The sequence below is a fragment of the Phalacrocorax carbo genome, chromosome 1 (genome assembly GCF_963921805.1).
Source record: "Phalacrocorax carbo chromosome 1, bPhaCar2.1, whole genome shotgun sequence".
In the NCBI taxonomy this organism is placed as follows: Eukaryota; Metazoa; Chordata; class Aves; order Suliformes; family Phalacrocoracidae; genus Phalacrocorax; species Phalacrocorax carbo.
In genome coordinates, this window is record NC_087513.1 from 59,787,126 (window position 1) to 59,803,489 (window position 16,364).

At 43.9% G+C, this 16,364-nt stretch overlaps 1 protein-coding gene across 2 annotated transcripts in view; it reads left to right on the forward strand.

Annotated features, from left to right (window-relative positions):
- The window catches only part of SYN3 (synapsin III), a 196,806-nt gene that overhangs the window by 36,393 nt on the left and 144,049 nt on the right, over positions 1 to 16,364 (forward strand). For both annotated transcript variants that reach the window (XM_064455745.1, XM_064455750.1), the window contains exon 4: positions 9,230 to 9,321. In XM_064455745.1, the coding sequence (XP_064311815.1) occupies positions 9,230 to 9,321 (92 nt within the window). The remainder of the gene's footprint in view (positions 1 to 9,229; positions 9,322 to 16,364) is intronic.

Here is a 16,364-nt window from a genome sequence, read left to right on the forward strand (position 1 = left end):
CTGAAAAGCTAAATAACAAAAAAGTTTGAATGGCAGAAAGCAGTGAAAGGAAATATCCAAACGTTAAATACTCTTGAAAAACCACATCAGGAAAAGGCAACTGCCCTATTTTTTTTCTGACCATGCTAATTTTTTTGCCATTCTTCCAGGATGCTTTATAGTTGGGTTAAACCAAAGGAATTGTTTGCCTCATTGCTTTTTCTCTTCCTCTTTCATCTCCATCTCTATTACAGCTTAATTCTTTCTTAGCAAACCATTTCAGTAATGTTTGGGGGAAGCAGAGCAGGATAGTAGGTGATATTTTTTTTAAAGTCATGACATCACTTATTTGTAATGGAGCAGGATTGCTGAAAGAAGCACCGTCTCTCCCTCTCTCAACAGCGGGAAGTCAGTTATTTAATCTGGTTATACACCCCTACCAGCTCTCTGAGCTGCCTCTCCCCCTTGGCTGTCATCCAAGGAATGCAAGACGTATGTGATCATGTTGTCTCGCTCCGTCTATCCCCCACACCCAGCACTCTGGAAGACATTGGCTGACTTCAGCCAAACTGTAGAAACAGGCAGAAGTTTCAAGATACTAAGTTTCTGCAAGAGGTTAATTCAGTTCGTATGAGACCCTGGTTAATCCACAGGGAAGAGACTGTTAGATGCCATCTTGCTGCTCAGGGAGCTGCTTCTGTAAGTCTCAGCTTGTATGAAAATAGGTTTTATGGATTCTTGAAGAAGGTTTTCTGGTTCTTTAGCACAGAAATGTATTGAATGAACACCCGTAGGCTCTTGTTCTTCAGCTAGGTCCATTACCACTAGCAAGAGACGAGAGACACTGTGGGCACCGCCTGGTGCCAGTGAATAGGAAAGTTGTCAGGGGCACTGTGGAGGTACACCCTCTCCAGCCTCTGATCTCTCCCGTCGTTCATCAAAATGAATGTGAGGCCTGACTTTGTTTCCACCTTTATTTCTTCTCTTCTAATCTTCAGCATAACACCCAAAAGATATTTATTAACGTGCTTTAGAGGCTGTGGGATTTATTATTGCCCACCCTTGACTGAAACCAAGGCATGCAACACCATTGCCTTCTCCCTGCTGGCTACAGAGGAGAGGCATGAGGATGAGTGAGGGCTGGGGAGTAGGAAGCAAGTGCAAGTGCTCTCCTGAATCAGCGTCCCTTTTTTTTTGGAGGCAGTTTGGATTACCTTTGGATTATTTGGATATTTTCCCACTATAAGTCCTTCTGTAGCAATGGTAGTCATTCATAAGACTGAATGAAACACAGATCAAAAAGTGAAAATCTATTTGACCTATTCCCATTAAAACACTGATGGTTTAAGTTTTACTCAATGTAGATAAACCCCTAAGCTTTAAAGAAGAGCTGAGTCTAAAAATGCTATTGCTATTTTAGGCTAAAAAACCAAGGTTCTTAGATTTTGATCCATGTTGTTGCTTTTACTTGCCTTATGATTTCTAGCTTTGGGAACTGCAGTGTAGACATCTCCAGTTCTTTTCTCTAGAAATACAAATGCTAGAGCAATACTTTTAGAAATGAAAAGTATAAGTAAGTGTGATTAAATGGCCCTAAGGTTAAGTTGAGCTTAAAGAAGAACCTTAAAGTGCCACAGGATTTGACCTTATTGCTTTTAGTCTCTCCCAAAATTAATTTGGCTTTTGTCTTCTCAGTCCTTCACTGGCCAAAGGACAGGAGACATTAGGAAATGTAGTATATTCAGGCCTTATGCTCTGTCAAACATTTTCCATCACTAGAGGCAACTGGTAGTAATTCAGCACCTCCATCCCCACCCTCTGCTCTGTCCCAGAGAAAACTAAGCCTTGCATGCTCTAAGGATTTCATATGACTCTGGGGTTTCCCATATGGATCATAACATACCCCAGGTGGGGGGTCTCCTTGGGCGTTAGGCATGTTGCATGCAGAAAGAGGATGCCTCATGGTCATGCATCCCCAGCACACCCAGGTACAAGCAGAAGAGGGCAGGCAAGCCAGGGCTGAGACCCGGACAACCACAAACCCCTCAGACAGGCAGTGACACTGTGGGCGGTGGCCAGATGAGTGGGAAACTTGCCACCTGTTCTGGGAGAGAGAAGCCCACAAAGCAGGAGACATGCAGAGTGGGGTCACTGGGATGACCATGGAGACCTGACTTAGAGAGGAGGCTGAAAGAGTTGGGTTTTTTAATCCTGACAGAACAGATGTTAAAGGAGACACAGCTGCTTTTAATAAATACACTGGTTTAAGAAAGTGTTTTGTGACGGGGTGCCTGCTGTAGCAAAGGGTTAGACCCTATGGCTCTGGTGGGCTTTTCTGCTTCTGTGTACTGCACTGACCAACAAGAGCCCAGGAGGTAGACAGGAGAGGACAGACCTAGCATGTAATAACAAGCAGTATTTCTTAGATAGAGTCCGCAACCTTCAGGGTACCTTTCCTTCAGATATTTCCCAAAGGCATTTTAATATATTCAGAGACACCTTTCCTGGCATTGGCTAATTGATGGTGGAGGGGGGAGAAAAGAGTGAAGGGGGAATGATGAGGCCAAAAGGTTCATCTAAATTTTTATTCCTGTTGTTTGTCCACCCGCCTCCTTCCCACCATTTCCTGCTGTGACAAGGTGGGTCCGTCTGTCCGTCTGACATGCATTCTTCTTGCACAGCTCATTCACTTGTTCCTGCTGCCTGGTTTATTTTCAGGGAATGATTATTCAGTGAACTCCTATGTACATGCTTCTGGAAAAGTCTTGTGGTATAGATTATGACTCCATTGGCAGCATTGTCAGGAAAAAAGTTGTACTTGGCGCTCACATAAGATAATTGTAATATAAACCATGAATTCCAGCTCCATTGTACTTCCCGTCCTAAAGAGCTATTTTCATGTGCAGGATAAAGTGGTCCTTTCAAAAGGTAGAGTCTGATAGGTCTGTGTGTGATGAGAGGAAAATTAGCCTCTCATAAAATAACTGTATAATTTTTATTCATTGTATGCTTAGGGTTTTTTTTCCAACTGAAAGCCAGAAAGCACTTCAAGAACAGCAACGGCAGTTCTCACAGCTTGCCACATACAATCATTCAGAAGCCATGAATAAATGGAACTGGAGAAACAGCAAGAATCACTCAAAAATCATTAGTTTCTTAAATGAATAGTATCCTCAATTTTTTTCTTTGTTTTCCATTGGTTTTTGGAGGCTTACAGAGTTCATGATTTTGAGCTATTTCCTGGGATGAAAAGGCTTACAAATGTGTTTTTGCTAGAGCTCCAATGTTTGAGCAGTCGCACAATTTCTGAAAAGAAAAATCAGGAGACAATTCCAAATGCCATCAGAGCTGATGCACTAAAAGGCACTCACACAGGTTAAGGCATCAGCACTGTCTGTAGGCTAGGAGCATGCATCCTACTTCAGGACTTGTGATGAGTAGTTGTGGAAGCTCCCCTTGGAGCTGCACAGTAGTGTCCCCCTCCCAGCTGGACCCTCTCCGTCTTTTTCTCCCAGAAAGCAATCCCAGTACTGAGGGAAGGTGGGGAGAAGGGTGCCTCCCCAAGAGAATATTTCTCAGGAAAGAGACATGGGGAATCAGGGTGTGTAATCTCTAATTCTGCATGCATGAGCACACGAAGCACGCACAGTCCCAGCCCTCCCCCATTCACATCCATAAGATCTGTTCACCCTGTGCAGGATTTAGGGATTGCTTACTTCCCCCCTGAAATACTTATAATGGTTGTAGTAAAATGTGCTGATACAGGAATGCAGTCTGGTGTCTGCCAAAGTCTTTCTTTCCTTGTACATATTGGAAGATCTACCAAAACATAAAGCATAAAATCCACTGAGGAATGTATGTGATTTGATTAGGCAGTAGTAATTCCTCATCCCAAGTGCCTAAGCCATGACATCGACCAGCCTGTTATTCTGACTGCATTTTGTGTCATGGGGCAGAGGGAGAAAACCAGATGTATAATGATAATTGGTGAGGAGTTACAGGAACAAAACTGGGAGAGTGGAGACCCTTGGTCAGAGCACAGTCAATGAGTAGGGGAAAACCAAAGGAGACCAGGAGCTCCAGCCACGCGACAGACCCAGTGCCCTGCAAGCCACCTTGGCTCCAGTGCCACGAGTTAACCTACCTTCCCCCATGCCCGTGTGGGTGAGAGGAGCTGGTCAAAGTAACTACCAAACTCACGCTTAGGATCCTGCTGTAAATACTCTGCGTTGCTTTACGGAAAGCTGTATACTGTAGCAGTAGCATGGTGCTGTGATTTGTGTGATAGAATAACCCCCTGAAATGCCGGTGTATGTGTTACAGCACATGGTGTATTGTACAAAGGAGAGTGCAAAGATTCCCTGGCAGTGCTAAAACTCCCTCTGCTATTTATGTGTATGTGTGCTATATATGCAAACGGGGGTATGTATGCAAATATTCACACAAAAGTCTAATATAACTTCGTGTCTCCCTTTTAAGCAATAACCAAGCTGAGCAACTTTTAGTTAGGTTATGTACCGATGCGGGTTTAAAAAGTTCAGTAGCTCAAAAAAACCCTAATGTGCTTGTCGCTGCATGGACACACTAAGCCTGCTTGTTTAAAAAATAAAACAAAAAAAATCAACCACCATGCCCGCAAAACACAAACCCAGAAACCTGTCTTGCATCCCTCTCCCTGCATTCCTGTGCCACAGTGAAGGTGAACCAGCCCCTCAGCGTCTGCTCAAGGAACAAACTGGGATGCTTTCTTGGGGTTCCCCCTTGACATGCAGTGAGAAGTTTGATAAAGACATCTGCCAGGTACAAACTTATCACAAGACAGTTGAGGCTGGAAGGCACATCTGGATATCTCATTGTCCATAAACCTGCTCTGAGCAAGTTCACCTAGAGCAGGATGCCCAAGACCACGGCCAATGAAAGTTTTAGTATCTCCAGGGATGGAGAATCCACAGCCTCTCTGGGCAACCTGTTCCAGTTTTTGACCATCATTAGAATAAAAACAGTATTTTCTTGCATTTACATGGAATTTAGTGTGTTTCATTTTGTGCCCGTTGCCCCTTGTCCTTTCCCTGGGCACCACTGAGAACAGTATGGCTCCATCTTCTTTAGTACCTCTTATCAGCGTTTTATAGATGTTGACAAATCTCCCCCTTGTGCATCAGTCATCAGTGGCAGATGCACGAGACAGGGACCTGAAGCAAGTCTGTAGCCTGGACAAAGCCGTGTAAGGATTACAGTGGATCTCAACCAAAATATGACTTAAAAATAGTCATGTTGCTGCACATATGACAAATCCATACTGGAACATTGACAGCAGTATTATATGTTAGGTGAATGGCCTTACATCCTACTCAACAATGGTCAGGTCTCTGATGAAGGATCATGGTGAGTTTGGGCCACTACAACTCAAGAAAGTTACGTACCTTTCAGAGAGGATCCCAGTAACAGCAACAACATTGATCGCTGTGCTGAAAAACACCACCCAACAGAAAATCTTACAAGAATGGGGTTATTTTTGTCTAGGGAAAAAAAGGAAGAAGGAAGGGTAAGTCTTCAAGCAGTAAGCCTTCAGGTCCTGCAGGAGGAAGTAATGGACAATAAAATTACAGTCATAAAAAGGAAGGTGAGAGATTTAGGTTGGACACTGGGAAAACTTTCCAAGCCTGTTAAGGCACAGGTTGCCTAAGGAAGTTCTTCATCCATGGAGGATACAGGAAGGTTATGTAGTATCTGCACACAATGGCAGAGGTAGAGCCTTAGGAAAGAGAGAGACAATGTGATGTCTTGAAGTCCTTCTTCTGTTATTCTGTGAAAAATGCTTAAAATCCAGCTTGAACATGTGCCTCCCACGAAGCACTAAAAGGTATGGCTACCAAGCTGGGCATTTATACTATCGCATGGTTTAAAATTACAAAATCCTCCATGTTTTATTATCAGCAAACAGAAACAGAAACTCTAAAATAGCTCGCCAAAAATATGTGCAGCGCCTAAAGAACATTGATGGACGAAACTAAGAGTAGTTTAAGATTCAGTCCAAATGATCTGGAGACATTTCTGAATCTGAATACCTGAAATAGGCATTTTTTAACAGAATTCCGTTCTGCATAATTAACCCCAAAATATCCATGGACATCTTCCCAAATCTGGGCCTCACAGAGGTACAAAATATTTCTACTCCCACAGTCTGTATTACATTATTCTTCAAGACAGATTGTGTCGTGTTTGTCACACACAGTTCACTCTTGCAGTAAATGTTTTTGCAGTCACTGGCACCATTGCAAAGCAAGTATAAAATGCCATCAGTCTAATGTAATGCGTTCTTCTATTCAATGAGTCCTAAAACAAATGACTTCTCAAGGCCAAGGGGAGCTCGGCTCTCCTGTTTTATGCATAGTTACCTGTCACTCTATCTTCATGGGCTGCTTTCAAAGACCTCTTTGTCTGCAAGGTAAACTCAGGCTGGAGGTGATCTCAGACTTTAAATCCCAGCCAAGGGAAGTCATCAGGCTACAAAACCCACAAAGTTAAAAATACAGGGAGCACTGGAAAATCAACAGGAAACAATTTCTGCTGACTGAAGTTTTCAGCCTTCTTCCAAATGCCAGCAGTGGCCTGTTGGAAGGGACAAAGCAGCTACATGAAAGCAGCAGCGGTCCTTAACTTAGTCCATTAAAGCAGGAGCAAATGCCAGGAAAAGGTTAGGATTGTCCCTCAGCTGCGGTTGTATATCTGCACGTTTTGGGGTGAGGTAGCTGAGTCCTGCGACCCTCTTTCCACTCCTCCCTCCCCTTCTTGCCCTGGACAATGGTTGCCAAAGGGAATTTCTCTCTTTCTTCCGGCTCTTGACATTAGGAGGCCTGAAATTGGTCCTGGCAGTTTGGTATGAAGGATTTACCAGCTCAGGGGATTCCCAGGCCTGTTTGGACGTCAGGTGTCTGAACGCAGCTTTGTTTGGTCTGACTGCCTCTGGGCAACGCCTGTCAGACTGACTTATTTAGACTGTAAGTGCCAGCCATCAGATGAAGATTGCCCATTTTCACCCCTAGCAAAGCACAGTGTTAAGCTCTGTAGTACAAAAACATTATGGGAAAAATCATGGAAGAAAAGCACAAAAAGCATGAAAACACAGACCTAAAACTTTCCACTCTTGCTCTGGTGTTCACATCAGATGATGCATCCCTCAGCTACAGAAGCTGAAGGTCCAGCTCAGTAACACTCTGCTTTCAGAGTCAGACATCTCTGAGGCATACTCAGACACAGAGGTAGGAAAACCATCTATTGATCTCCCCAGTCCATAGAGCCTCTCGAGCCCACACATAAGCTAGCAAGCTTGCCTTTACCCACCGGGAAGCTTACTGATGGTATCCAGAGCATCTGCTCTTGCTGAATTTGTTCAAGGTGAACTCCCCACTCCCTCATCCATTGAGATTTTTTAAGTGTATAAAATGCAGGTGCCTTTTAGAGGTACATATTTTCTTATCTCTGATCCAATACGATCACTGAAGAAGCATGGCTGTGGACGACGCAGCACTGTGCAATCTCACAAGAAAAGCCCAGCCAGTTACCTGAACCACTGCCATTCCCTCTGTGTGTGTGTGTATGTGTCTGAAGTAGGATTTATTTCTTGGCAACAGGAATTTTCCCCCTCCTATCGTTGTAATTGGGAGTTACAATGATGTAATATCTTGTAAGGGTGTTGTTTTAAAAAGTTTACACAGGGCCGCAGACATCATTATTACATCATTGGGTCACCAGTCCACGGTCACTGCTTTAAAATTATGTGGATTTTTAAAAAAAGAAAGTTGGAAGTGATTTTTTCATTTGTCGTCTGGCCTCTGAGCCTTTACAGGTGCACTAGTTCTCCATTGGCAAGTTTTTTCCATGTGTTCATGAGGACAAAACATGCTTTTTTTTAATCTGGGGAGGGAGGGTGTTATAAAAGTTGTTCCTGGTGCTATCTTTTGGTTCCAGCTAGTAGAAGTATCGGAAGAACATTAAATACCACAAGAATATCAATAAAATCACAAGCATTAGCTTGTCATTAGCATCTGAGTGTCCTGATGTTAGGTAGCCACTGGTTAGAAGATTATTTTACTACTGCCCCATCTCCATCATACTAGGTCTGAAAGAAACAAATTAACAGGAAGGGGCAAAAAAAGCTGTTCAGATGGAGAAGACTAAATTTTCTGTCTCAAGAACTGAAACCTGGTTATTTTTATACACTGGCACTAATTTAATACAGGATTCTGAATCCGTACAGGTATGTTTGCATTGTGCTGGAAAGGGAGGACTGGCGTGGCACAATAATAGGCTATTTTTGTCTGTGGACTACTCATTTGCTCATAAAGGATGGAGTTATGATTTGGAGCCCAAGTCGAACACTGATCAGCTAATCCTGCCGTCTTCCTCCTAATGAGAGTGGCCTGAGACCATCAAGTCTTGCTGGCATTCCTCTCTGAGGGGCAGGAGAGCCAGCGGCCACGCGAGAGGATTATCACACCTCCCGTCCAGTTAATCACTCTGATTTGTGTCTTAACCTTCACTGACACCCACTGCAGTCATAATCGCCCCTGCGCACACCACATTTTGCTCCGTAGCTTAAATATTCCTTGCCAACCTTTCCGGCCTTGTAGGTCGCACCTCTTTTAAAATACAAAGTGTTTTAATAATTGAGCAGTACTGTTAATAGCTTACCCAGCTTTGCTAACTCTTTAATAGTTAAAATCTTAATAAGTAAACCGCATCAGGTGGGTTTCTCTGCTTATCACCTTCCTGCAGCATAATGAGGCTTTTTAGCTATTTAGGGAGGTTTAAATCTTTTGTATTAGGTTTATAGCTGGCCAGTGGCACGACAGCCGACTCAGACATAATTCTAAATGGATGTTTCCAAGTGGAAACTTGGAATTTGAATTCAAATGACCTTACCTCTTTTTTTATTATTATTATTATTCTTTCCTGTATGCGTTTTTCAGCTTGCTCATTCTTAATTCCTTCAGTACTTATTACTGCAATAAGCCTAATCCTGTACACTCGTACACCCCAAGTGTGGGAGCTGTAAATACTTTTGCAGTCTCTCCAGGGCAAATCAGCTGTAATTGGATCTCCCATTGCCTCACAGGGGGAAAAAAAAAATAAGAAAAAGAAAAGTAAGGAAAGACACATTCCAGCCAAAGACAATTCTCTGTCTGTGTCTATGTGTTTGTCTTTCTGCTGCCCTCAGGTAATGCTCTGTCCTTTTGCTTTGCTCCAGGCTGAGTTCTCCGAGCTGAATCTGGCTGCTTACGTCACGGGCGGCTGCATGGTGGACATGCAGGTCATGAGGAATGGCACCAAGGTGGTAAGGTGAGGAGCACAAGCTTGCCTTGAAAATGGGGCTTTCTGGAGCGATGTTGGGGGACGCAGGATCTGACCAGTATCTGAACTAGGACAGTGCAGTCCTGATGACTTAAAGGGTTCCTGGAAGCAGTGGAAAAACTGACCTGACTGGTGGTTTTGTATCAGGTCTCAGTTGCGCATTATGCCATACAGTAATTGTTTCCAGTCTAGACCCTTCATGCAACCACAAATGCCTCCTTTTCAGGTTCTTTTTATCCTCAGGCCTCCAAGTAAAAGGAACCAATGGATCTACCTATCCCTTGATTTTTCTCTTCTTCTGTGTCAACTAACCTGCACTGTAAACAGTGGCTTGCATTCATTAGCCTACCTGTGTTAGGTCCTGATCCCTGTGGACTACCCTTGCAATAGCCACAAAGCCTTTCCATGATCCTGATCCTCACAGCCTGGTTTGCTCCTGCAATATCAGCTTTGTTGCCAGAGATTCCCAGTGCTCTGGCCTTGCCCTGTGGTATATCTCAGAGGTAACACCATATCTCTGTCTGATGGGGATTTCTGTCCCTACTAGCATTACTTCATAGTTGCAGTCATTGCAAGCAGACTCTATTCCTGAGCAGTGCTTCACCAATCATGCACCCAATTCACTTTCCAAAAGCATCGCTCCCCTTCTTTCTGACATAAGACTGCAATTTGGGGTTAATGTTAGATGCTATATAAAGAGTAGTGCAAGTTGTCTCATCTGTGTATAATGATAAAATGCTTCTGTTTACATACCCCTGATATTACCTTTCACCCTATTATTCCCAAGCCTACATCTTTATGAGTTTCTGTCATTACAACTTCTAACTCTACATTAATCTTTGATACAATAGCTTTTCTTAGTTCACGTTGAAATCTCATTGCTGTTCCCAACCCATTTTTCTAGCCTCCCTACTTCTTTTTGTACAATTCTTTTGCGTTTTTTGGTGTATACAGCATCTCAGAATTTAATATCATTCACACATGTAATCAACACTTTTGTCTGTTTGCTTCCAGTTCAGAGATAGAGACACATAATATAGCACGCAGGGATACTTTTGAAAGGGATTATTAGAACAGCTGAAAAAGAGTGATTCTGAGTGTGCTGGCCTCAGTTTAATTTCTCAGGATGTCATTTCCAGTCCAAACAGTACAAAGCAACACTTGTCACTGTCAATTAGCTATGACTGTGGTCCGTCAATTCACTTCAGGTCCTGACAGCTCTTAGTATGTCCACAACTCTCCATTCGTTCTTTGGTACAATTTCATGATCCTCTGCTAAAAACTTTTAAGGTTGAGTCTGTTAGATCCGTTTACTTTCTTTCGTCCCACAAATGTCTGTTTCTCAGTGAAACAAAGCCTATGTCCTGTGAACCAGCTGCTGGAGCATCCATCAGACAGTGCACTGTGCTAATGCATTCTTGTGTTTGCTTGCTCATGACGCTGGAAGGTTTCCCAAGAACCATTTCCTAGGTTGATCACATCTTCATTTTCCTTCCCATGCCTTTCCTCACAAAGCCACTCATGCATCTGGCAGAAAGATCTTGCGTTATTAAAATGAAACTGAAGACAAAATTTACTTCACAAGAGTGAAGTGTCTGGGGCATGGTGTTCATGCTCCTGCCCACAGTAAATACCCAGGTATCACAGCATGCACGGGTATTTATATATGAAAATGCATTTTTATCAATGGCATTAGTTCAGGGTTTTTTTTGTTTTGACTCTGCATGTTTAAGGACACGTGCACTTGTGTGGTGGGAAGTGGATTTGGGAGATTTATACTTCTCAGGATACCCAGTTTATATGGCACATGTTGTCCATGGCTTGCTATTACCCTTACAAGCACTAGCCATTTGTTTACAGCCTGTGCTGATGTGCCACTCTCCTGCCCAGCTCAGTGAGTTTAAGAGCTCAGGCCAGCCAATTTCCACAGCCACTCCTACCAATACTTTAGAAGTTACAGAAATGAAAACTCTTCTTCACTTTAGAAGGTGAATTACAGAGCATACTGCTACTGAGCTGTGTGGAAGCCCCTCAGCCCACCCACATAGGAGCAGCTTGTTTCTCACACCCTCCAAGTCCCCCCATCCCGCCCGCAGCCTTGTTCTCCCTGGCTCCAGACACCCCTCAGAGTGCCCAGCCACAGGGACATGCCACATGGGACACCTTCGATTCACACATGTGCACCAACCCTGCTGATAATGACATTTTTTTTTCCATCATTTATTAGGCCTCTGTTAATTAGCAGAATATTCAGTCACAAATCAGAATGTTTCTAGATAGTGAGATATAATACTCGTCATGGTTTTTGAATACCCAACACTCTTGGAAAACCCATTGACAAGTTATAGGAAGGAAATACGACAGTATCTTGCTAACAGGCACATTTGGTATTCCCCCCGCAGGACCTCTGCCTTCTTCATACTCCTCTTGAAAGTGAAGGCAACAGAACACAGCAGTGTAGTTGAAAGACAGTGAATATACTACAAACCAGTGGATTTTAAATCAAGGAAATGAGGAATGGTTATAACAACAGCAACAACAACAACGAAAACAAGAATAATAATAATAATAAAGCAACCACTGGGCTATTCACTCCAGTTTGAAATTATGTTCATTGATAAACTACCTAACGAATTATTATCCTATTAAATTCTGTCAGTTTGCAGCAGGTCCCCTAGGTCTGTCTTTAAACTAGGGACACCCTATTGCACATTTAGATCAAAGTGCTCTCTTTGCTGATCCCTTGATGCTTTCTGACACCTTGGAGTTAAGGCATTCTTTTAGACCCTGTGCCAACTGATTTGAACTGCACTAGGAAAGAATCGTGGTTCTTCTACCTGGAAGATAAATCCCCTAATAAGAAGGTTTAGCAGCCCTTGAAGCCCTACACTTACCACTTGCTTCAGGCAAACTTAAAAAAAAAAGGAGCTTTAGAAGCGTTATCGTCAATTAAAGAGAGCAAGGAACTGGAAGTATACAGACCTCCATGGCTACTATCCTGTGTACCTTGAAACAAGTAGCTACAAGTAAGTTAAAAAACAACATAACTGAAGCCAGGCATTACTTTGCTTGCCTGATTTTTAAAACAAGTGTGGCTGCCAGAATTTAATTTTGCAATAACAAAATTCTGGGTCTCCACCTCCTCTTGTGTAGCTACTGAGTTCTGCACATCTGTAGGATGGGGTGAGGGATTTGACAGTATCAGTGAAATGTGCTGCTGGAAAGAGAGGCTATCATCTAACAAATCTAAAAAACTGCGTGTGTTTTTTCTGTGCCAGTTCCACCATGCTATGCGATGGCTCTGTCAGCCCATTCAGCACATTTCCTGCAGTTAGAAGAAAAAGAACTGGCCATGGAGTATCTCGTGCAGTCTCTAGCAAGCACTTTGCTATTTCAGTGTCCTGACTGAGGACAGTGCAGGGGGATGAGCTGAGCACCAGGAGCAGCATTGGGCTCAGCCCGGGGGGGCAGGGGAGAATCTCCCACATGTTGGTCCTTGTTACCCCAGCACTTCTTTGGGTAAAATTGGCACCAGAGCTTCCCCAGTGAAAAGCTAAATGTGGAAAGCAGGAGGTGGCACTTATTCATTGTAAAGGATCCCTCGCCAACTCAGAGATACCAACCCCTTCAACAGAGAAATGGTGTCACTTCTGGGTGCAATGGCTGGACTACTAAGCAGTGTGAGAAAACAAGTGTGGGCTGATGCCTGCTTTTAAAATACTTGGGTGGATTCTTCACCCTCCTTCCAGTGCGTGCACAACTTCCTTTTGCACAGGTCTACACATACACGCACAGAGTGAACTGTCTGGAATCTAATTTAACTTAGAAAGCTTTGGGCTGTGTCACCTCTACTGGGGTTAGACGTAAGGAATGGGATTTTCGTTTTCACTAGTTTGAAGGACCCTTCATGCCAATGTTTCCACTGTGCAAAGAGGCCATCAGTGCTGGCACTGCACCCACTCTGAGGTGCATTTATGCTTTCAGGATATTATAAAAGTGTCTTAATATAAATGAGAATTTGGGCTGTCGCTGCTTCTGACAACACTTAAGACTCCCAAACTATGATCTCAGCCTCTGCATTAGATTAAATGCAGTCCTGTGCTTGCCTTTTGGGCTTTACAAGCCTTCAGCTATTAATTCCAGTAGATGTGGGAATAAGGCAGGGATATGTTGAAAATCTGGACGGCTTTCTTACATGGGGAATACTAATGTCTTTGGGAGCATTTCAGACTTCTAAGGATATAAATTAATCATGCACCAGACTGCTTTCATCTCCTGTCTCCCTGTGGAGCTTGCTCTTTTGCCATTGGGGCTGATCATCCAGGGGAAAAAGCACATTTTTGTGTGTCTGCATGGGACCTACTACAGTGGTGGCCATACTACTTACAATGTGGTATGCAGCCTCACTAATACCATAGTACAGACAACAGCTGATGGACCAGGAGATGCCCATGGTCTGAAATGGGGAGGACCCTGCACGGAGTAACGGCCCTGGCAAGTGGGGAGGGGTGACAAAGCTGACAGCAAAGCAAAGAGGAGCTGAGCACCGTGGACAAAGCCTGGCTCTGGGGAAGGATCTCTGCTGTGGAGTGGTGTTTAGTCCTACAAGCCTTGCCTGAATTTGGCCGGTCTGCCTGAGAAGGTGCGTGTCTCACCCTGGATAATATGCCCTTGCCCCTTGCAGCTGTGGTGGGTCAGTGAATGCTCCAATTCCTCCATACAAGCCCATTCATTCCATTAGTTAACACTGACTTTCTCATTGGTTCCAGCTCATTCAATGCTTCTACTATGCTCTGCACTCTCATAACAGGATAGCAGCCTGTTGAATCACCATCCCAAATGGACCAGGACCTGAAAGTGTTTTTTTCCCAAAGCATATTTTTGCACTGCAAGCTGCAGTATAATCACAGCATGAGGAAGCAAATCCTTTCACATGGGAGGAGCAGAGAAGAAACTGGCCAGCCCAGCAGCAGGTGTTTTTCTGCTATTTAGAGCTTCCAGACTCCAGGAGACATGTACTCTGGCTTAAAAGACCTGCCTGCTCCAGGATGCAGGACACTTTAAAGTCCAGTGAGGACACTGTCCTCTGCCCACTGTACCTTTTCCCATCCCAATAGGTTCACCCACCCCATAGGGCCACTGACAAGCTGCTCCCTGAAACAGGCATGTGGGTTTTCTAACCTAGAGATTTCTCACCACATAGTAGCTGCACTTCACTAGGAGATGGATATTTTCTTGTCTCTTGAGGACTATTCATTCACAGAAGTAGATGGTTACTTGCAGTTCTTCTATGGGTATAATATCCAGGGAGGTCATGGGAGTAGCTACTGTCCCTGGACACTGGTGTAGGACGCATTGGTAGGCAGTAGGCCACTTTCCAGCTTCTCATCTTCCAGGACGCTTGTGTCAAAGAGGAACCCTAGGCTCTCTCTAGTCCCTGTCTTTTTTAATTTAACTCTTGATCTAATTGGCATTGGTTTTAGACTGCCTTTTTCTATTTTTCTGTTGCTTCCAAACCAAAATTCTAAAAATTTCTGTGAAGGTGCAGATGGGAGAAAAAATTGGAGAAACTGATTGGGAGAGTTCAGGTTTCTAGAAGCCAGAAGGAAAAATATGTTGAGCGCATGGTTCTCCCAAGACTCACAGAATGTGCCACATGTTATAGTACAATATGTGCTATATATTTAACACTAAGCAACATTTGGGCAATATTTTTGTATTGATGGCATGGCAATCTGTAAATGTAATGGAGAACTCTGTGTAACAGCATGTAAACTTTTGAAAGTGCACTTTAGGCAAAACACCAATATGCCAAACGCCCACTGCCCTTTCCAAAATACCCTGGAGAGACAATGGGCTGGGACAAAGTGTCAAACAGGGCAGACCGTGGCAAGCTGCAGTTACACATGAAGCAATTTAACACCTCCAGTAAACATTTATAAACCAAGAAATTATTCCCACGTGGGGGATGGTTTACCATCATCTTTCACTAATATCTTCCCCTATCTTCACCTGCCTGTCCCCATCCTCTTTTTTTTGAGCAGGAGCTAAATAAGAGAAATTGGGATGTGTTTATTTATGCATTTATTCTCAGTTGCGTCCACCTCAGCTCCTGCTGCTAAACAGCTGCTTGGAGGCCTTTTTCTCCCTTTGGGGTTTACTGATCTCCCAGATGAATAATGTCCCCCTTCACCTCCCCAGCAGCTGGCGCCCAGCCGACATGCAGGCAGGATGCTGACAGTTATTGGGAAAACATTTGGCATGCAGGCAGCTGCCAGAAAGCAAAAGTCACTCTGAGCAGACCAGGGTGGGGAGCATCTCAGAGACTAAACTACTCCCTGGCCTTTTTCACATTTACAGTAAATCTTTCCAATAAGAAATGTTCTGCCAGGGCCTAGAGCACTCATTAATTAGTTAATCCTGGACTGAATGCAAGAATGATTAAAGACTGTTGTAGATTGTTTCAGTCTTGATCGGCTTTTTCTTTTTTTCCAATCCTGCCTTAATTTGTCTCCTTTCTACAGGTGTTTTTAATAAGGCTTCTTTCAGGGAATGGCAAAAAGAGAAGTGAAGGGCCAAGTCCTGCTGCACCTGCGCTATATTGGTCAAGGTGGATCTTCGTTAACAATCTGATATTGGGAGAGAGTGCAGCCTCAACAAGCTTGTGGGTGGCAATGTGTTGGAGGGTGGGGAGCAATAGATTTTCCAGAGGGCAGAGCTGCCACTCAGAGGGACCTCAACACCTGGGGAAATGTGCCAACGGGAACCTCATGGAGTTCAGTAAGGACAATCACAAAGCCTTGCAGTGAGGGAGGAATAAGCCCAGTACTGCTGGAGGGCAGCTGGAGAGAAAACAGCTCTGCCCAAAGGGACCTGCAGCTCCTGTGTGCCTTTGCAGGGAAGAAGCCCTATGGCTCACTGGGCAGTATTAGCAAGCATGTAGCTAACGAGAGACTATTCACATCTGGAATATCTGTGTCCACCTGTGAGCTCCCCAGTACAAAAAAGGCACTGACAAACTGGAATGAGTT